Source organism: Mandrillus leucophaeus, unplaced genomic scaffold (genome assembly GCF_000951045.1).
Source record: "Mandrillus leucophaeus isolate KB7577 unplaced genomic scaffold, Mleu.le_1.0 Scaffold745, whole genome shotgun sequence".
Lineage (NCBI taxonomy): Eukaryota > Metazoa > Chordata > Mammalia > Primates > Cercopithecidae > Mandrillus > Mandrillus leucophaeus.
In genome coordinates, this window is record NW_012108086.1 from 1,184,464 (window position 1) to 1,207,319 (window position 22,856).

At 35.3% G+C, this 22,856-nt stretch overlaps 1 protein-coding gene across 5 annotated transcripts in view; it reads left to right on the top strand.

Annotated features, from left to right (window-relative positions):
• The window catches only part of ROBO2 (roundabout, axon guidance receptor, homolog 2 (Drosophila)), a 625,987-nt gene that overhangs the window by 506,454 nt on the left and 96,677 nt on the right, over positions 1–22,856 (top strand). For all 5 annotated transcript variants that reach the window (XM_011966113.1, XM_011966115.1, XM_011966117.1 and 2 more), the window contains 3 exons: positions 10,885–11,009; positions 15,273–15,444; positions 22,404–22,609. In XM_011966113.1, coding sequence (XP_011821503.1) covers positions 10,885–11,009; positions 15,273–15,444; positions 22,404–22,609 — 503 coding nt within the window. The remainder of the gene's footprint in view (positions 1–10,884; positions 11,010–15,272; positions 15,445–22,403; positions 22,610–22,856) is intronic.

Genomic DNA, 22,856 nt, shown 5'->3' on the forward strand with positions numbered 1-22,856 from the left:
TGCAATCTTTTTCTAAAAAATGAGATAATGGGATGTGATCAGCCCTCGTGGTTTAGCTGGAGTGCTGACATGACAGTTCTGGCAAGTTGACAGGTTAAGTGAGTGAAAATGGATGTCTTGTCTCACCATTTACTTGAAGAGCCATTTTAAGCTATAGTTTCTCTCTCTTTACTCCCACACTTACAACCCCTTCTATCCCAGATGTAAGAAGTCAAGTTTTCCCAATTTAGGAATTTAAGATCTTGAAAGAAGTTTTTCACCACTTTAGTCTTCTGCTGGTCAAAAATGAGATCATTTCTTTACAAACAATGAGTTAATTTCTCTAATAATGAATTAGTTTTTAAGTTAATAGCACTTTTTATTGCCTATAATGTATATACACCTATGTATATTTAAAAGTTCTGTGAAACTTGCATGGTGAATCTCATAATGATTTCCATAGTTACATGACTTCCTATACCTACCTGTAATTAAGGAAATCTATTTTCATAATCTGAAATATAATAAAGTTTAAAATTACCTGCACATGTGCCCACCTTATTTACAGTGTGAGTAAACTATTACCGTTGATTGCAATGTAGAAATATTTAATATGATTATAGGATTAGAGTGAACTTGCTAAACCCAGTAAAGACCATTTAGATGAAAAAATACATGGTTCCACTCCCACAATCCCTCAGTTTAATTTCTGTCTGGCAAACCTGAACGATGAGCGAGTTCACAGTCGAATTATATTCTTTGCCTGAGGCCTTCAAATACCTAAGCTGACTAAAGGAGCACACCCATCTAGATTGCCTCAGGCACAAAGAAGCCAGGTGAGGGGAATGGTGCCTTGGGGCACTCTGAGAAACTTCTGTCTCTAACATACTGCCTGTGTTTTCCCCTCGGGAGAAACACTCTCCCACCCTCCCTTCCTTTCCAACTTAATCTAAAGGAACAAATCAAACTTGTTTCTCTCTCTCTTTCCCCCCCTCTTCTTTTCTTCTTTTCTCACTCCTTCTTTTCTTCTCCCACTCTCCCTCCATCTCTTTCCTCTTTTTCTTCCTCTCTCTCTTTCTATGGTTTTTCCATCTGTAGAAGGCCAACTGAGTCAAGTTACTATTTTGCTTAGTATGTATGTATTACAACCTTCATTGTATTGTAACATGTCACAACACAATTGTAACACGTGTTGTAACATGCTTGATTATTTCCATGAATGTCTCTTCTGGTAGGAGGTGACTTCCAGAGGACAGAGATCTTGGTACCCTCTGACACAAAATAAAACCACTAATGTTATTTTAAAAATAATTGAATAGTATTATGAATTGAATTGCCATGTAACATCTGAATTCATTTTTGTAGAAATTTATTACTGTGGTATGTTCCAGTAATGTTTTGCCTTCAAAAACAAAAATATAAGTGTTAAGGCACTGACCCAAGTATAAAATGGCTATGTGCTTGTAGCTGTTCATTATAACACTGTTTTTATGTGCCTGCTCATGAGATCTAAAAATGTAAGACATTTTGAACTGCGTTAACTCTTTTCAGAAGCATTCTTTCCATTCTAGAATGATTATTTCATTATTTCAAAATCAATATTTCATTTTGATATTTACATTGTGCCATTTCAGGCAGGAGCACATTATGTGTGACTCTAAATGAAAGAAAATGGTTTGAACCACTTTCACAAAACATATACATATTTTGGGGGTGTATGTGTATTACACTTACCAAAATAAATTCAGTGTTATTGGCCCTCCTTGGAATTGTTTTTACAGTTGCAATACATGGCAATTCAGAAGGCCACTTATGTTATTTTGTAGTCATACTATGTAATTATTGGCTGACTTCACTGCCTTTTCAAGTAATCAGATTTTGAATAATTGAGGGTTTTTGTGGGGGAGGAGGTTCTGATATTATATGAACCCTCCAAAATGAATCTCACAATCAACAAATTCCAAGACTGTTTCCAAACTGTAAAGAGTAATAGCTGCATAATGGTAACATATTTTACTCATACAAGGAATGAATGTAATTTGTATGTATATGTGAGACCTCTCCTGGGTGTCGAGTAGAATATAAAGTCTAAATTGATGAAGAATCTAAGGATATGATTCATGGTACTCATTCTATTCTCTTTATTTATTTTTTCCTATTTATGAGAGCAGTAAATCATTTAGTGCTTTTCCTTTTCATTTTGACATTGAAGAAGCACATATACATATATATGATTATTGTTGAAAGAAAAGGTATTGCATTAGTCTGTTCTCATGATGCTAATAAGGACATACCCAAGACTGGGTAATGTATAAGGAAAAGAGGTTTAATCGACTCATAGCTCTACATGGCTGAGGAGGCCTCATCATCATGGTGCAAGAGCAAGGCACGTCTTAAATGGCGGCAGCAAGAGAGCCCTTTGTGGGGGAACTCCCCTTTATAAAACCATCAGATCTGCTGAGACTTACTCAGTATCACAAGAACTGCAGGGTAAAGACCCACTTCAAGGATTCAATTACCTCCCACGGGGTCCCTCCCAAGACATGTGGGAATTGTGGGAGGTACAATTCAAGATGAGATTTGGGTGTGGACACAGCCAAACCATATCAGGTATAGACATTGGTATTTTACTGTGGAATAAGGATTTTTATTATTAGCTACAAGTAAGTAGCTGGTGGCAAAGAATGTGTATCACTCATCTAAAGGATTTATTGCCATGGACCCAATAAAAAACAAAACAAAATAGTTAATTAGAAAGGTAGGTAATTTAGCAATTTTGTTTGTGTTTTTGTTTTTTTGAGACAGAGTCTAGCTCTGTGGCCCAGGCTGGAGTGAGCGGCGCCATCTTGGCTCCCTGCAAGCTCCGCCCCCCGGGTTCCCGCCATTCTCCTGCCTCAGCCTCCCGAGGAGCTGGGACCACAGGCGCCGCCACCTCGCCCGGCTAGTTTTTTGTATTTTTAGTAGAGACGGGGTTTCACCATGTTAGCCAGGATGGTCTCCATCTCCTGACCTCGTGATCCACCCGCCTCGGCCTCCCACAGTGCTGGGATTACAGGCCTGAGCCACCGCGCCCGACCATTTACATTTCTTGGAAATAGTGACAAATGAGTAAAATGTGATTAGTCTTTATAAAAGTGATTATTTTCAATCCTATGTTTCTAATTTATATTTTCTATTATAAATACATTGCTTCCTCTGAGATGAATTATGTGTTAATAAGCTTCAAATCAAACATTTCCATGGCAGTGTGTGTGCATTTCCAATATTATTAACAGAAAATCTTTTGAAATCAAATGAAATATTACAGAGTAAAAATTAAATAAAGTTAAACAAGTTGAAGAAACAATCATGTATAAATTAGAACCCAACCTGAGTTGAGTAAACATTTATCTCTTATTACTGGTCTATACTGCGTTGTAAAGAAACGATTTCTCACTATCTGTTTCTTGTTGGTGGAGACAAGCCTATGAACTAATTTTTGCAGAAACTTTTTTTTTTCTTCTTCTTTTTAGAGACGGAGACTTGCTCTGTCGCCCAGGCTGGAGTGCAGTGGCGCGATAGTCTCGGCTCACTGCAAGCTGCGCCTCCCAGCAGTTCTCCTGCCTCAGCCTCCTGAGTAGCTGGGATTACAGGCGCACCCTGCCATGCCCAGCTAATTTCTTTTGTATTTTAGTAGAGACGGGGTTTCACCGTGTTGCCCAGGCTGGTCTCAAACTCCTGAGCTCAGGCAGTCCACCCGCCTCGGCCTCCCAGAGTGCTAGGATTACAGGCGTGAGCCACCCCGCGCGGCCTGTTGCAGGAGCTTTTAAAACCCAGTGTCACACAATGCCTTTATTTGTCTGTAGTGCTTTTGTTAGTCTGGAATGTTGACTCCTCATTTATAGTCCTGGGTCATAAATTTCCAACGTGGTGTAGCTGCACTCTCTACAAAAGGGCATATCAGAATCGGTTAGATTTGTATTCAGGTAACATATTTGAAACCACATATATCAGAATCGATTAGTTTTTGTTTCAAATCACCTATATATTTTTTTCAAACAGCATATTTACTACTGCAATAGTAAGTCACTGTCACTGGTGGGTATGTGTCTAGGTATAATGCAATAGGTATGATAATATAGGTATATTATTCCTTAGGTATAATGAAGTGGAAAAAATATTGAGTATTTGCTTTAGATCAAGGATTCTATTCTTTTTAAAATGTACTATTCCCAGGCATTCATTTAGTGTTCACTGTTTTGGGCTTTTCTAGGTGAAATAAGTACGCCATTTATATGCTAAATAGTAGACCGCACCCCATACCAGTAAAAACTTCAAACTGGACTGAGGAAGTCTGACACAGAGGCTAGGGAGAAATAGAGAAACAAGGCAATGCAAGCAAGAACAAGTACCTTAAATTGGAAAGAACACAAGACAAGCACAAGGTCAGAGATTGTTCAGGTTAATCATTGTTGACAAAGAGGACCAAAGGATAAATGACATCAGGGTGGGTTAACCACAAGACCAAGCAAATGCCAGTGATTGAAAGGAGAGACTGCTGTGCTGAAATGCTGGAGCTAGTTTGAGGACAAATGAGTGTCAGGATTGGAAAATCTTAGATCAGCTGATGGAAGCCAAAATGCTACACTGAGGAGAATAATTTGCAAGCATTGCTATGATAAGAATTGTAGGTTTTCACTGTGATGAAATGAAAGGAACGATAGGTTTATGAATAAAGAGTGACTTGAAGAAAGTGTACTTAAGAACGGTTATACTTCTAGGTAGTATAGAAAGAGAAAGACAATGGGTTTTATGCTACCCTAATGATAAAAACAATTATTCAGGGAAAACATAATGTTATTATTTTTCAAATCTTTATAGCGTATTGGAAATTATGGCATTAAAATTCTATCATTCTTCTTGGTGTTAGATATGACACATTTTTAGTTAATCAGATCTTGGTTCAAAGGGAACCAAATTAATCTGGCATCTCAGTGTTTAAGAGTTCCTACTGTGGCATTGGAATAAACCAGAAATCAAACCTGTCCTCCAATCTAATTTAACTTTCAGAAAGCTGTGTTTCTTGCATGTTCTCACTTATAAGTGGAAGCTGAACAATGTGAACACATAAGCACAGGGAGGGGAACAATACACACTGGGGCCAGTCGGGGACAGTGGGGGCACACGGCGGGAGGGAGAGCATCCGGAAAAATAGCGAATGCTTGCTGCGGTTAACACCTAGGTGAGGGGTTGATAGGTGCAGCAGTTCATCATGGCACACATTTACCTATGTAACAAACCTGCACATCCTGCACACACACAGCGGAACTTTCAAATTATAAAATAAAATAAAATAATAAAGCTGCGTTACTTATGTCCTTCATGAGATTCAGTTTACTAGTTTTACTTCATTATGATAGTAGTTGAAACATAAGGCTTTTCAAATATTAATTGAGATAATGCCTGTGGAAGGGTTAACACAAACTCTGGCACATAATAAGCACTCAATTAATGTTAATTATTGCCATTCTATTAAATGGGTTGTGACTAAGTGAAATTTTAACTCAAGCAAATGATGGAAGAGAATGCTTCTTAAATATGCTTATAGAATATGTTAGTATTTAACAAGCAAATATATGAAATAACAAAAACAATTCTACTTGAGTTTGTCAAAAAATTCAAAATGGCTATTATAGAATTAAAAGTTTATTCATCAGGCATAAAATTATATCCAAAGAAAAAGAGTGGCTGAGCATGCCTGTATTCACCCTGTGCCACATATGAATGGACCTAGCTGTTGCGTGACTCTCTCTGTGCTAATGCCTGCCATAGGAAGTCGTATTTTCCTGTTGAAACCACTCTGAACATGATGTGATTAACCTTTAGAGTCCCCCATCCCCTCATCTCAAAGCCCACCTCATGCCCAGCCTGTGCTTGCTACTCATGTTCAGCTATCTGATTTCCATATCACCCACTCGCACTCACTGGCAGGCATTAACATAACAGAACTGTAGCGTGACTTTGATTGAAGCCAGCTTGGGCTGAATGCAGTATCAAAGCATAATTTAGCAGAAATCAAATCTAATTTACTGTGCATTGTATATAAATTCTCAAAACACAGTTTCAAGTGAACTGTCCCAGACCTCTAATCTTAATTGACCTTTTTATATTTGGGTCTACTTCTCTGGAAATCACACAACATACTTTTCTTACAGAGCTATTGTTTTGTAACTTGCAAGTGTTGATTAAACACTAAATTGTGCCATTCTGTTGGCTTCATCTCATTTCTAGTTATAGCTGAAGCAATAAGGTATAATCACTTGACAGATTAAGCAAGTAGGATATTACATCGTAGTTACAAAAGATTTTTCCAATGCTTTCAGGTTTTAGACACAATATAAATACATATTTTATAGTCTTCTCTCTTAGAGACATATAGGAGAATTGCCATTTTTATAACAGGCGTATTCTTCTGGAGTTTATAACTCAATCTCTTTAATTCACATTGGGTTTAAACGTGTGTTTAGAATTGTCGTCTTGAGGACCTAGTAGTGTTTTTTTTTTCTTTTTTTATACTTAATGGGAGTCATTATAGAAAATCTATTTTATGTATAGCACACTTAGTGCTATTGTGCTGTGTTGATAAAATGCCACCTCTGTCTACTCCCTCCCATTGGTGCCATCAGCCAAATACTGTCTTTTCAGACCATTCTCACTGCCACCTGGCAGAGACACTGAAACTGTGCAGGGTTATTAGAAGAATTGTTGATGCGGTTTTTCATTTAAAACCTCAAAAATAAATTCCTTCGGCTGATATCCCTTCACAGAAGATTGTAATATAGATCTTGGGCAGGCAGAGAGTCTACAAAAGTAAAAGTAATTGATGCCATTTGTTTCTTTGGTCCACCTTCAGGTAATAATAGGAAAGGATGTGTATTTTCACAGACTTGAATATTCTTCAAAGTTTTTGCTTTGATAAATGTTTCCATATTTTCCATTTTTTTAAATTAAAAAATGATTAGATGATTTTAGTTCCAGCAAGATCAATGTGGCATAAGTTCTGGTGAAAATAGTCTATTGGATGCATTTGAAATACAACACATTACAACTTGGAGTAAATGTACAATATAAATAAACATCACATGAAAATATATTTTGTAGGATAAATAACAGATGCTGACAGTTTTTTGTTAGTGGTCTTTAAAATAATCCAGTATTGGGTAAAAGTTCCAGAAATTATAATTTCCTGGCCTTTTTAGATTATACTATCAGTGGCAAATATTATGTCATGATTTTGCAGAATTTCTTTGTCCTTTAAAAGCCCTGATGAAATGGTATCTTCGGGTGCTACTATAAATAAAAATTCTCAACTGGATTTTCTGCCCCAACTTGTGAAGATTTCCCAGCTCTTTGTCTTTGCTCTTTCTCTAATCCTCATCTACATTGCTTCTAAAGCACCCTTTCCAAAATATAAATCGGATTGTATCTTTCTTACAAAAATGTCTTTGAACAGATCTTTATGGTTTTCATGACGAAATGTCACACCCGTTTAGCAGGAATCATCTGGTCCTATCTATATCACCTCTGTGACCTAGATTTCTTTTATTCTCAGAATCCTTTACAAGCTCCTAAAAATCCAGTTCAATGGGTCTCTGCCTTATATGCTGCTTCTCTTTGTCCCAAGTGACCTTACCACTCTTCACCTAGTCAACTCTTACTTGTCCTCCAAAGTACAGCTCTAATGTGGCCATGCCCTAGCACTTTTTCTCTCTTTTTTTTTTCTCACAACATGGCCTGATTGGTTCTGTTCCACTCTTTCTCCCCTGGTGCCCTCTGCATTTTTTTCTGTTTTCACTGAAAAAATTACATTTTGCCGTTTTTGTGTATTTGTTTATGTATTTACTTGTAAGTCTCTGTCACAGGGCAAGAACAATTTTATTTGGCTTCCCATCTCCTGTACCAACCAGAATGTATCATCATTTTTAGTCAATCAATACATTTTGTGTGACTAAATGGATGAATTATGTCTTTTCAGAAAAGTGGATGCATAGATGTGGTCATTTGTCAGTCCTTATTTTGAGGACTATATTTTAGCAGCTGTGTTAAAATTGTAGTATCTAGATGCCAAAAGAATTTTGCAAAATCACTCATCCACAAAAAAATTTTTCAAAATTTTGAAAATTAAATTCATGGAAGTCTGTACTTCTAAAAGACACCTGGTAATTTTACTGATAGAGATTGGTAATTTCACTAGATAGATGAAGAATAATATACTTGAAACTATAAAACACATAAATATATGTTTATATTTCATTGATTTCATTTGATGATTTCAATCATGTTTCTTCTCAGTTAATAAATTTAAAAAATTTGTAAAGAAGGACTGTATAGAGTATCCAAGACTCTAAGGTTTTACTAACAACTTTTATGAGATAATTGAAATTCTTTCTGGCCCAAAGCAGTACAAATTAACTAAAAAGCTAAATAGGTGATTTTTACTCAAGTCTTTTAAATGACTGATTTTGACTCAACTGAGTTTTGAATTTTTAATAATTTTAGATACATGCTAAATTATTCAGTACTTCTCACTTAGCAAATGTCCATGTTGACTCTTATTTTTCTTTATAGAATTACAAAGAGATAACTATATACTCAACTTTTTCATAACAAATATAATTTTTCTACAATATTACAGATGACAGAAACAAACCTTAAATGTCTTTTTGGTACAAATACCTGGTGGTTTCACATTTCTACTGAAAAAAATGGTCACTGCAGTGTTTTAAGAGTTTTCTGTAAGGTAATTTTGTAACATTGATTTAAACTATCATTTCTATTAGAAAACATGGAAAAAAATCGATGTATCTGCTGATTCAGGAGAATTGTGTAGAAATAACAAGAAGATTGTAAGAAGCAACTAATCTCCTGAAAATACAAGGCAACACATACCATGCTCTGTCCAAACAGATTCATAAATCTGGGTTTTCCATACTGCTAGAATGAGTCTTCTGTTATCTATAGTTATAGGAGAAAATTTCTCTTAGTAGATTTATCCCATCTCTCCCTGGGGTATGTGTTAGATGTGTTGAACTAGGAGGCAGTATAATAGAACACCAAAAAATAAGTCAATACAAATCCCAGTGAATTGTTTGGAAAAATGCTGCTGCTTTTTCCACGCTAGCGTTCTTGTAAGGCTGAGGAATTGGCTGCACGTTTGGGGCTGCTCTACATTCACCCTCTTCTTGGACCTGCACTTCTTTTCTCCTGAAGCACTGAAATGATTTCAAGTGACAGGTTTTACCAGACATCACTTATGGTTAGAGGGTTTTAAAGTACCACTAGGTTCTAAAAATTAGAGTTGATTTTAAAGTGTTTTCTGTCTCCATTTTCTAGCCTAAGCAGCTAGTTTAAGTGGAAATAGATTATTACAAAAGTCATGGAATAAGCACGGTGTTTTCTGTTCAACAAAAATGGGTTTTGGTAGGGAGATGCCCTTGTGAAAACTTCCAGTTATACTGTCTTTCCCTTTATTCTCTCAAGATCATTAGACCACCATTTAAATCTGAACTTTCTTAGGATTTTTACCCCCATCCCTTTCTTTTATTTTCTGTTGGAGTTACTTATGTCTTTGTCTCATTCGCTTCACCTGTACCATTTTAATAGCCTCCCAGTTAGACTCCTTGTTTTACGGACTAAGTGCCTTCATCTCCAATCCATGCTACATTCATTAGAGGGTTAAAGCCGCCAAAAATTATCTTTTGCATCTGTCACTTTTCAGCTTAGAAAAAATCAGAATAAAATCCTCAGTTTGACTTCTTAAACCCTCCTTTGTAGCCAAAAGTGTTTACATAACTTGGACCCTCCATCCTGCCAAATTACACACTGTATTCTACGTTTGTTCTTGCTTCTTGTACTTTGCTCCATAATCTCCTTATTTGGCATGTGTTCATTTTTCCGTTTACCTCAAAGCTACCATAATGCCCATTTTCTACACAGAGCTTTCTGTAGGTTTTACAACACCAAGGGATTTCTTTCTCCTAAGTTTTATTATATTTCTTATATATACAATAACTTAAATTCTCCTCCGCTGTGCTCTGAGATCACCTCTATCATTGCACTTCCCACAGTCTTAGATAAGTGTTGATTTAATTTTGTTTTCGTTTTCATCATTGTCATTGTGTTTTTCCTTTCCATTAGACTATAAGCTCCTTGATGGCTTCAGGATAAAAGCTTCTCATCTCTGTATCTTGAGTGCCCAGTAGGGGAACATAGTAATTACTGGACTAATCTTTATCTATCTATATGAAATAAATTAGATTGAGTCAACCATTCAGTACATTTATTTATATTGCTTATTACCCTTGTATGTAATTCCCATCTCTTCAATTCTTCAATGTCTTTAATCTTTCAACTCTTGAATTCTAGATATAAGCACTTTAAGAATAGGGGTCATATTTTATACCTTCCGGTATCCCTGTGCCTTATATAATTCTTGCAGTTACTATAAAAACAGCCAATGCTTGTCAATAAATTGACTTTAGAGGAAGGAGATGGTTGAGTAAGAGAGTGATTCTTTTTTTATCTTTATTTATTTAAAAAACAGAACCAGCTTGAGGATCCATGTTTTTCCTTAAAAGTGTTAAAATCATTAAAAAAATCTAACTTTCTATGCAAGGATATATAGGCCAAAGGATTACAATGTACAACATTTAAAAATACGTCTGCTAAAACTTTTGCTTCTTTCCTCACATTTGATTGAATATAATGTCTTTCTTTTTTGTGTTTTGAGAAATGTGTAAAAGTAAATAATAGACTGTAGTCGCTCCCTGGCACTGAACAAGCAACATAGTACCGTATTTTCTCCCTGATGTATTTTTCTTTGTCGGTGGTTGATATTTACACACTTTCTTTTCTTTTCAATTATAGCTCCCCCACAGTTTGTGGTTCGGCCAAGAGATCAGATTGTGGCTCAAGGCCGGACGGTGACATTTCCCTGTGAAACGAAAGGAAACCCACAGCCAGCTGTTTTCTGGCAGAAAGAAGGCAGCCAGGTGAGCGTGAGGCTTCGCTGCGCTTCTGACATCTCTGAACTTCTGCTGTCTCTGCTGCTCCTGAAACCTGCCTTGCTTCTCTTGTTCTCAATGTTTGAATTTATTTTATTTCTGAAAAAGAGAGTGGTGAATGTGAAAATAAGTGGGAGTCAGATGTTCTAGTAATAGCATTCTTTATTTTCTAGTATTAATCTTTTCAAAATTCTGTCTCTTACACAGAACAGCAATAAAGCAATATAACAAAATTATCGTTAAAAGTCAAACCAAAACCTCTGTAGCGATTTAAAATCTGTTAAGGTGAAGCTAATTTTGTTTTCTTGTATTGAGTTACGTGGTATGATAGAGTCTCTGTGACACGGAAAACAGTCAGAAATATTTTTTTTAATTGACCCAGAATTTAATTTCAATCCTCTCTCTTAAATACACAGCATAAATGACTTTTCTTATCCTTAATTAAAGCATGCTTCCATTTAAGATTAGGATAAATCTTTTCCTTCTCCGTTCCTCCTGGACTCATCCGTAGTGTGGTTAGACAGGAAATAATACGTAGTACACTAGAAGGAACCCATACCTTGTCTTTGTTCTGCCCTGGTTTGTCCTCTCCAGGGCCCTCTCTGGGCAACATGGCCTCTCAGAGTCTCTATGAAAAGGCAACTGGATACACTAGTTTTCTCATTTAGAACTTGGTCCAAACTTGGACAACTGCTTAGCTTCTAGGTTCGTAGGCAATGAGTAAAATTTCCAGCTAAAACTAGATCAAAAATTGTGGTGTTTGCAACATAATGTGTCCATGCATTCCCATGGGACCTGGAGATATTTTCGTTCTAAACTTTCTAGAAACATGCACTACTAGGCGTATTCTGAGGAAGAGACCTCCTGGTGGTCTTCCTCATCACATTCTGTTATTACTACACGTTCCAGAAGAATTTCCTTGGGAATAATGGAAATCATTATGAAACATCTCTGGAAATCTGAAACCTTGGCCAGAGATGGGAAATACAAGTTGCATTAGAGGACTCTGTTGATTAAACTTACATACATTTATCTGCAACATACATGTGTGCAAGGAAGCCTTTAGAAGTTCTGTTCAGCCGTTATCTCTAACTGTTGTGGGTTTCTATAAATTCCTGTGCCAGCTCATAGTGGGCAGTTCTAACAGCTCAGTCTGGATGGATGAATGGCATTTTATTCCTTACTCATTCTCCTTGTTGGAGTCACTCCTCTTGTGACTTGTGGAATATAAGTGTAGTGATGGGAATGTAAGGAAAGGTGATGGCCATTGCCGTATCCAACATCAGAACTGTTCCACGTCTTAACTCTCAAATCTTCTTTATAATTTAGTAATTATAAAATAGGTTTCCACACATAGAGTTCTTTGACTGTTTGCTTTAAAATTCTTTTCAGATGTTAGTGTCTCAGACTCTAAAGTAAGTGTCAGGCAGCATGACAATTAAACATATATACACACACACATAGACACACACACATATACACACATACCACACACATACACATACACACACACACACATATACACACATCACACACATACACATATACACACATGCACACACATACACACACAGAGACACATACATACACATAGACACACACCACACACATACACATAGACACACACCACACACACACACAAAGGAGAAAATTCGAAATCCAGTTTGCTCCTTATAAATTGTACTTTTGTAGTGCTATTTAAATGTACTGAAACTCATTTTCTTAATGTAAAATACAAGGCTAATACATTTTACTTCACACAAAGTTTAAATGAATAAGTCCTTTTATATATAAAATTGCTTTACACATTATGAAGGTTAAGCAAAATGTTATGTCACTGATAATAAATATAATGATGTAAAGCAATTTGATCATTGCATACTTACACTTTAAACCCATGTATTGAGTGAAATCTCATTATAATGTGTCTTGTTATTATATAGCTAAGACTATATCATGTGTAAATCACATTCCCTAAAGTAGCTCCAAGTTGAATTACAAGGTAGTGCATAAAATGTGTATTGGCCTTGTTGCTTAATAAGCATAGGGTATTTAAATATGCTACATCTTTTTTACTGGTTTCAAAATAAATAACAATTAAATAGCATTTAAGTATTCCTTTTTCTGTATTTGACAAAGCGGCATATGATTCCAGAGATATCAATGTTAAAGATTACACAAAATCTTATGTCTTGTTTTCTTTCCCTCACCTATCTTTCTCCCATCAGAGAGACAGAGGTAGAGATAGAGAGGGATGGGGTGGGAGAGCGAGAAGGAGAGAGAAAAAAAAAATACTGTGAATGAGAACAACAGAGAAGTGCTTCAGCAAATTATAAATTCTCAAATCATGAATTGGGATATTGGGAAAAAATAAATCGGTCTTACTGTTTTCAGTATCCAGTTTTTATAGTGATCTATGACCATCCATCAATAGAAACAGTTAAAAGCCTGAACTTAATGGTCCATATTTCTCAATATATGCTGATAATGCCAATTAGCTCTAATAGGATACCCAGGCAATCTCCAAGGTGGGAAGAGCTGTGAAGTTCCCGGTTTTTGCTTGTAATCCATTTTCTTTTGCCTATGTCATGCAAGCAGAGAATAAAAATGATGGGTTAACCTTCATATAATGCCATTTTCCATGTCAACGCATCATTTAGAAGGTGGACTGATGGTGCATTGTAGAGGAAGAGATCCCGTAGAGAATAAAGCCCATCTGATATATTAGTGCTATGTAAATTAGTATTCTAATGGCTAATTGTAGGGAAGTGTGCACTTTGAGTTATTGTATCATTTTCAAGTGACTTCAGAATTTAGACTCTTTTAGCTTGTTTATTTTGGTAATACATTTGGAATCTACAGTAGAATCAGCTGATTCTCAAATCATGTTTCTATGCATGAAAATGTCTAGCCTTATACAGTAGCACACATTTTATAAGAGGTCAACAGCATATTGAAATTACATTCTTGACATGCTAGCAAACATCACTCCTTTTAGAAGGAGTTTAATAACATGGTAATGTTTATGTAAAGTGGGCTTATAGTGTCACACTTGAATCTAATAAAGTGGACATCCATCATGTTGCAATAAAGAGAAGCGCTTCTAATTAAAATAGGACATCGTTTGCAGGATTAAAGTCATTTAGCATAATTGAAAAGTGTTAATACCCTATTTTATCCTCTTCCATTGGTACTACTTCAAGGGTAAAAACATTTTAAGGTGAAAATGTGTCCTGTGCCTTTAATTGAATGTTATTACCTCCTGATTGCAACGTATTGAAACTGTTTAATTACAAACCTGGAAAATTAATTACTATATGGAGAAACAGATCCCAGAGGGTTATAATGTCCTTTTTTGTAAGTAAATACAACATAAAAATTGATATCTTCTTATTTATAATCCAACTTGGAAACAAGCCCCAATGTAATTTATTATACTCAAATGTTTTTCTTAATTGAACAACAGTAAAGCAACATAGTTCATCCAAATTAATGTTACTCCTCTCATAGATGAACTTTTACAATTTGTAATGAGGCTATATGTATATATGAGATATAGAATAATTTTGTTTTAAAAAGAAAGTAATATGAAATTGTTTAAGGTAACACACTTTTAGAAACATTCTACATTTTCTTTTTATCTTCAGTAATTTGCTTAATCTTGCTTAAACTGTAGTATTTGTTTATAGCCCCATTCAAAGGTGCAAAAACTTTATAGCAGAAGTACAGTCAGCTCTCTGTCATGCACTTTTGAACAACTTTGGGAGAAATTCAGTTGAGTGCATCAAGGATTCAGAATGATCGACAGCAGTCATACTTTGCATGCTTCAGAGCTGTGCACTTCGTACCACCCATCCCCAGTCCCTGTTATCGGCCAGATCTTCAGGAGGCCTTAGCAGTTGAGTCAGATAAGAATTGTTTTGCCCATTTTCCAGATGAAGAAACAAGTTTCAAAGATATTAACTAACTAGCAGAATATCAGGATGAGATAAAGATCCCATTCTTTAAAAACACAGATGACTTTTCTTTCAACGAGAAAATATTGACTTCTTAGAGGATGTTATTTCACCATGATTTGGAAAAACTTGATCAGTGAATCCCACTGTGTGGCATTTAAACATTTCTGTACCATATATTTTTTAATCTATGTATTTTCTTTTTCCCACTTTATTCCCTAATTGTCGTAGCTTTTATTCACATAATTTTTTAAGTGGAAAATGAATATTGATGAGACTGTGCTTGCTTCCACAGAACCTACTTTTCCCAAACCAACCCCAGCAGCCCAACAGTAGATGCTCAGTGTCACCAACCGGAGACCTCACAATCACCAACATTCAACGTTCCGATGCGGGTTACTACATCTGCCAGGCTTTAACTGTGGCAGGAAGCATTTTAGCAAAAGCTCAGCTGGAGGTTACTGATGGTGCGATATCTTTATTAGATTTGTCTTACGAAAACACGGATTTTTATTTCTGGACACACGTTAATCATGTGGAGTTTGCTGATTTGTGAAATCATTACTATGTGTGCTTATCTTTTAAGTTTGAATCCAGGTCACATTTTTTAGTAGTTTCTAATTCTCCCTGATTGAATACCGCTCATTTTCCCCAAAGAACAATTTCAGAGATAATTTACTTAATTCTTAAAAATAGAATAGTGCATTATTTTAAATAAATCTTATCACACTCACTGCATATTGAAATGTAATCTGTATATTTTTGTTGAGTCTTAGACTGACATGATTGGTTCTACTAGACATTAATGATTTTATTTCACTCTAGGAGGAGGTGATACCACCTTTAATATTATCAGAGATGAGTTTTTAGTTAGCTAATCACATTAGGACATGCCTATGATTTTAATTATGCATTCAGCAAGTTAACTACCTACCTTTCAAAGTGCTGAAGAATGCTAAAATTATTATTTTTATTTGCACATATGCACTTTGAATCTTAACTGAGGCACCTACATTCATAGTGAAAGTTGAAAAGGATGAAGGACTCTGCATAATCTGATTTTTTCCCAGCAGCTTCTTTGGCATAATTGACAGCTAGCAAATTTGAGATATTTCATGGACCTCTGAGTGTGAATTTAATCCCTATTCTTTGATGTCCTAAATTGAAAATTCTTTCTTACTCTCCTTTATTTGTGAGGATTTTTAGTTTTGTTTTCTCCCCAATGCTGGCTTCTGAGATGTAAGTGCTTTGGTCTGCGGCCTCTCTTGATCCTCTTCTTTCTCTGCTGGTGAAATTTGATGTGCTTTTATACAATTTAAATTTACATGTAGATTAAAAGGTCATTTAAAATTAATAGAAAGGCAGTATTTTTTAATATCTGTTCATGGTATGGCCTGATTCAGTGACATGTCAGGAATGGGAATAAATAGAACAGACAAACATTGGCTGCAGGGACATTGAGTCGTTAGTGGCTGCACCTGCTGATGCTGCAGAGATTTACTGCCATGGAACTGAAAGGAGAAGTCAGGTTCAAGGATAGCAGTGATGAGAAATTCTTCCTTAGAAGGGCAAGCTCTTTGATTCTTTGTACCTCCATATTTCTTTAAAAGAATAAAGGATAATTATTAATGATTTTAAAAATCTTATGTTTTCACCTGTCAACAAAAATGTTCAGATACATACACTTGAAAAATAAGATATTCTGACCAAAGCCTACATTTTATTCTATATTCCTAAGAACACTCCACACATAATGCTTAAGATCCCAGCTATCATTTAGCTACTTATAATATTTTATAGAAGATTGACTGTCAAATGTTTCTAAATGAAGAAATTATTATGGAAAAGGCAAACCATATTTGTAGGAAGCAAAAGTGATGAACTAGAAGAGCCAGTTGATGTGACTGATATGGTTCATAAAACAGTGAATATTCAGAATTACGTCTGATACAATAAATGGAAAACCTTTGAGACCTTATACTAGCTCATGATATCTTACAAAACAGTAGTTTTTCTAGCTTTCCTTCTGTGGTCAAAAATAAGTGATGACCAATTTTAAATCTTCTGCCAACTGAGATTGCTCTAAACATTTTGTTACAACTGGCTTGAATATTAATTCCTATATTGATTTTTACTTGAGTAAGCAATTACAAAGTCAAGATCCTTTTGCAGAAACATTGATTGCAAGTTACAATGCTGTTGATTTTGACAGTAAAGAAATGAAACTATAAGAACTAAATATGTACACACATGTTGTCAATGAATCTGTCTCTAAATATGAAGTTGCCACATTGATGCCTTAAGCTTCTATTCATAGTTTTGATTTTTCATATAGGTTAATGATTTAATAATATCTGAGCCATTATTTTCATTTTGACCACACTTATTTTGATATATTTCAGGGAATTGTAGAGCCATTTGAAATTCCATGGTAGAATGAAAACGTATGTCATGTTCAGAAAAACAAGTGATTACAGGCATACCTTCCTTTATTGTACTTTGCAGATACCATGGTTTTTACAAATTGAAGGTTCATGGCAACCCTGGGTCAAGCAAGTCTATTGGTGGCATTTTACTAACATCACGTGCTCACTTTGGGTCTCTGTGTCACATTTTGGTAATTCTCACACTATTTCAAACAATTTCATTATTATTGCATCTGTTATGGTGGCCTGTGATCTGTGATCCTTGATACTACTATAATTTTGGGGGGTATCACAAAGTGCACCCACATAAGATGGCAAACTTTATTGATATATGTGTGTGCTCTGACTTCTTTGCCCACTGGCCAGTCCCCTGTCATTCTCTCTCTCTCCCTGAGCCTCCCTATTCCTTGAGACACAACAGTATTGGAATTAGGCCAGTCAGTATCTCTACAGTGGCCTCCAGGTGTTCAAGTGAAAAGTCGCATGTCTCGGACTTTACATTAAAAGCTACAAAGGCTTAAGTTTAGTGAGGAAGACATGTCAAAAACTGAGATAGGTCAAAAGCTGGGCCTCTTGTGCTAAACAGTTAGCAAAGTTACGCATACAAAGGAAAAGTTTTTGAAGGAAAGTAGAAGTGCTACTCCAGTGGACACAAAAACTGATAGGAAAGTCAAACAGCCTATTGCTGATATGAAGAAAGTTTGAGAGTCTGGATACATCAGTGAGTCACAGCATTCCCTTAAGCCAAAGCCTAATCCAGAGCAAAGCCCTAACTATCTTCAGTTCCTTGAAGACTGAGAGAGGGGAGGAAGCTGTAGAAGAAAAATTTGAAGCTAGCAGGGGTTGGTTGATGAGATTTAAGGAAAAACACCAAGGTAAAGCATCAAGGGCTAATATAGAAGCTTCATCAAGTTATCCAGAAGTTCATTCATTAAAGTGGCTATACTAAACAGATTTTCAATGTAGACAAAGCAGCCATATATTGAAAGAAGACGTCATCTAGGACTTTCATAGCTGAAGAAAAGAAGTCAATGCCTGGCTTTAAATGACAGGCTAACTCTCTTGTAAGTAACTAATGCAGCTGGTGACTTTAGGTTGGAACTGATGCTCGTTTACTATTTCAAAAATTCTGTGACCCTTAAAATTATTCCAAATCTACTCTGCCTGTGCTCTATAAATGGAAAACAAAGCCTGAATGACAGCACACCTCTTTACAGCATGGTTTACCGAAATATTTTAAGTACAATGTTGAGATCTACTCTTCAGAAAAAAAAAATTCCTTTCAAAATACTATTTCTCATCCACGATGTACTTGTCACCCAAGAACTCTGATAGAGATGTACAAAGAGATTAATGTTTTTATACCTGTTAACACAACATCTCTTCATCAGCCCATGGATCAAGGAATAATTTCAACTTTCAAGTCTTACTTAAGAAATATATTTTCCAAGGCTATAGCTGCCACAGACAGTAATTCAACTGAAGGATCTGGGCAGGGTTAATTAAAAACCTTCTGGAAAGGATTTACCATTATACTCGCCATTAAGAACATTTGTGATTTACGGGAGGAGGCCAAAGCATCAACATTATCAGGAGTTTAGAAAGTTAGATAACTTTGAGGGGTTCAAGACTTCAGTGGAGAAAGTGACTGCACATGTGGTGGAAATAGCAGAAGAACTAGAATTAGAAGTGGAGCCTGAAGATGTGGCTCAATTGCTGCAGTCACATGATACACATTGAACAAATGAAGAACTGCTTCTTATGGGCGACCAAAGAAAGCGATGACTTGAGAGGGAATCTACTTCTGTTCAAGATTGTTGAAGTGACAACAAAGGACTCAAAGTTTCACATAAACTTCATCGATAAAGCAACATCAGAGTTTGAGAGGATTGTCTCCAATTTGGAAAGACATTTTACTGCAGATAAAATGCTATAACACAGCATTGCATGCTACTGAAAAATCTTTCATGAAAGGAGTAGTGAATCAATATGGTAAACTTTATTGTCTTATTTTAAGAAATTGGCACAGGTACCCCAACCTTCGGCAACCACCACCTTGGTCAGTTAGCAACCATCAACATTGAAGCAAGATCCTCCATCACCAAAAAGATTACCACTCTAGGCTCAAATAATCATTAGCATTTTTTAGCAATAAAGTATTTTTAATTAAGGTATGTACATCTTTTTTTTAGACACAGTATTATTCTACACTTAATAGACTCCAGAATAATGTAAACATAACTTTTATATGCACTGGGAAACAAAATTTGTGTGGCCTTCCTTATTGCAATATTTGCTTTATTGTTGTGGTCTAGAACCAAACATACAATACCTCTGAGATATGCCTGTATTCCATTTATAGCAAATGTATCTGTTATCACAGTTAGACTCATTTTATGAAAATATAATTCAAGCATTCATAAAAGATGAAATTGCTAATGATGCTGAATAGTGCTAAGTTGAGCAACAACTTTACCGATCGTAGATTAAGCTAATAAGTTTGAATATACTTGAGTTTCAATATATTTCTTTAAAAGACTTCTGCATTAATTCACTGGCATTGTTCTTTATTTCTTCTTTTCTTTTGCTCTATCTTTTTCTCTCCGAGAATTATGAAATTGTAATCAGCACTCCATGAATAGAGCCAATAGAAACTAAAAAGACTGGGAGATCAGGTGTATTTATATCTCGTACTGACGATAAGTGTCACATCCTGATCTTATGTGAATGGTTATTGAGTATTTATAATGCATCGTGAGAGAAAACCAAACTAAAAAGACTGGGAGATCAGATGTATTTATATCTCGTACTGATGATAAGTGTCACATCCTGATCTTATGTGAATGGTTATTGGGTATTTATAATGCATCGTGAGAGAAAACCATGGAGTGGTTCACAGATCACTGGGATCCCTAAATGTTCATTTAACCCTTGACCTTAGTGTCATGGAAACCCGTGGTCATCTTTCACCCATAGCATCCTTGAAACTGAAAATTATGTCTGGCCAGGAGATTTTCAATTACTTTATCGATCAGATTCATTCAAAAAGTGATGAGCTACTCATTTGAGCAATAAAAAAAAGAAAGAAAAAGACTAATTAGATGACCTTTGGCTGCATCTAATGATTTCAGGGATATGACAATAAAAGCAGGTTGTAAGAAGTTACCTGAATTCTGCATAGGTACTTAATTTGAAAAAAAATCATTTAAAAATGAATTAGTATGCTTTACCCTGGTAATACAGACTCACTTTCTCACTGCATTAAAACATTACTAATAATGTTTTGTTCATTGGCTTTCTCTTTTTGACCCATAAAAATAAGTCCCATGAAACTTCTAGTTTGAATTTCTATTTGCCTAATTACGACAAATGTGCCAGAATTATTATAATATTCTACTTCAGTATTTTCTTAAAATGTTTTATTTAGTATTAAAAGTAAGAATTTGATGGAAAAAAGCAGTGGAACAAATGATTCTAATTTTTGTTTGTGAACAATACACAATTTTTATTGTTTTTCTTAGGTTTTATCATTGATAAAGTAGGTTTAGGTTGACGAGAATCTGCAGTGTCTTGATACGAAGGCGCACTGTATCATAAATTCTAGCCTCAATTAAATCTGGTTGGCTTTCTCATCATAGGTTCTGAACAGGCTGCTTAACTTTAATGTTTTGTTTTCCAAAACTATGAACTCTAGTAAATATGATGCAAGTAAATTGGAAAGACAGTAATTTTAAACTGGCATTTATAAAAGCTGGTGGGCAAAGGAAATTTGAGCATTACGCAAAGTGTTTTCAATTATATACGTTGTAATACAAGTTGACTTTTTTGAGAAAAAACACTGTTTATCTTCACAGATGCTTAGAAATACTTTTTCTTTTTTGTGGAAGTCTTTTTTGTATGTATGTTTTTATATACTGCGTGTATTTTATATGTTACATATAACCATACACAATTTGGATAATTAACCAAAGCCTGTGCTGTCTATGCTGAAGTTTATAGAATTTTCTCTTTAGAAAGACTTCCTTGGACCTGGACATATCCTTTTGATTATATGGTGATCTTCTAATGAATTCTAAATGAAATCTTAACTTCAATCAACTGTGTATTTTTCTTAACCATGTAAATAATACTGTACATTTTGATGTCCTTCTTAAATAATCATTAAGTACTTCTAAAAGCACTGAAATGCTGCTACAAAACAGTATTTCATAAACAAAAAGCAATACTAAACTAAACATTTAGAAATTATGGAAAATTTACCCAAATGAACACGACAATTGATATATAAGTAAACACTGATTTTGCGCAAGCACTGTTTTTGTCATATGATAAATATAATCTAGACTACTTTTCTTTGATCAGTTATAAGTACTAATTAAATCAAATCATCCAAATGATATGACCGTAATTTGGTGACCTAATGTCACAATTTTGGAAGTAAATTATTTATAATCTAATATTTTAACATCAACAGAAATATTTCAGCCTATATGAATACAGCACACAACTGGTGTCATGAGGGTAAAATTATGTACTATATTTATGAAAAATGCAAAAGTGAAAATTGACTGCACGCATATGAGACTTCACACACTTTCTTACATATGCATATGAGATAAAATGAACATTTCATAGGTGACTGACTGCCATAAGCTATTCATATTTTAATTTTAATTTTAATATGACTAAGCCTTTTTATACAATTAAGTCTTTATAAAATGTCAGAATTTATCTCAATGCCATTTTAACTCTAGGTAATACAGAGGAAGCTATTGACAATAAATAGTCTGGCCTTAGTATAGCATATTTGTATGTATGTATAGATGATAGATATATGATAGATTTAGAATATACATTACTAAGAATATGCATATTACTTCGAATAAGTTGTAAGTAATATATATTGTGTTGGGGCTTAAACCTTACTTTCATTGTCAATATATCAAGCCTACTGGACTGTACTGGTGTTAAAATACCCTGAAAAGAGCCTTATTCTTTAGTTTTGACAGATAGACCTCCACCTATCATTCTACAAGGCCCAGCCAACCAAACACTGGCAGTGGATGGCACAGCGTTACTGAAATGTAAAGCCACTGGCGATCCTCTTCCTGTAATTAGCTGGTTAAAGGAGGGATTTACTTTTCTGAGTAGAGATCCAAGAGCAACAATTCAAGAGCAAGGCACACTGCAGATTAAGAATTTGCGGGTAAGTAATATTGGACTTGTCCTTGAACTATCATCTACACGTACGTACTGCTCTACGGAAAAATTGTGTAGTGAACTTAAAATCTTACATCCTAGTATAATCGCTGTACATTCAAAGACAGCTAATGTTATTACTCATTTTTAAAACCATGGATTGAAATCAGAGGAAAGGTCACAGTTTCTGTGTGACTCACACACTCATAACAGAATCTCGAAACCTTTATTCCTGCATCCCATTCCGTATGTAT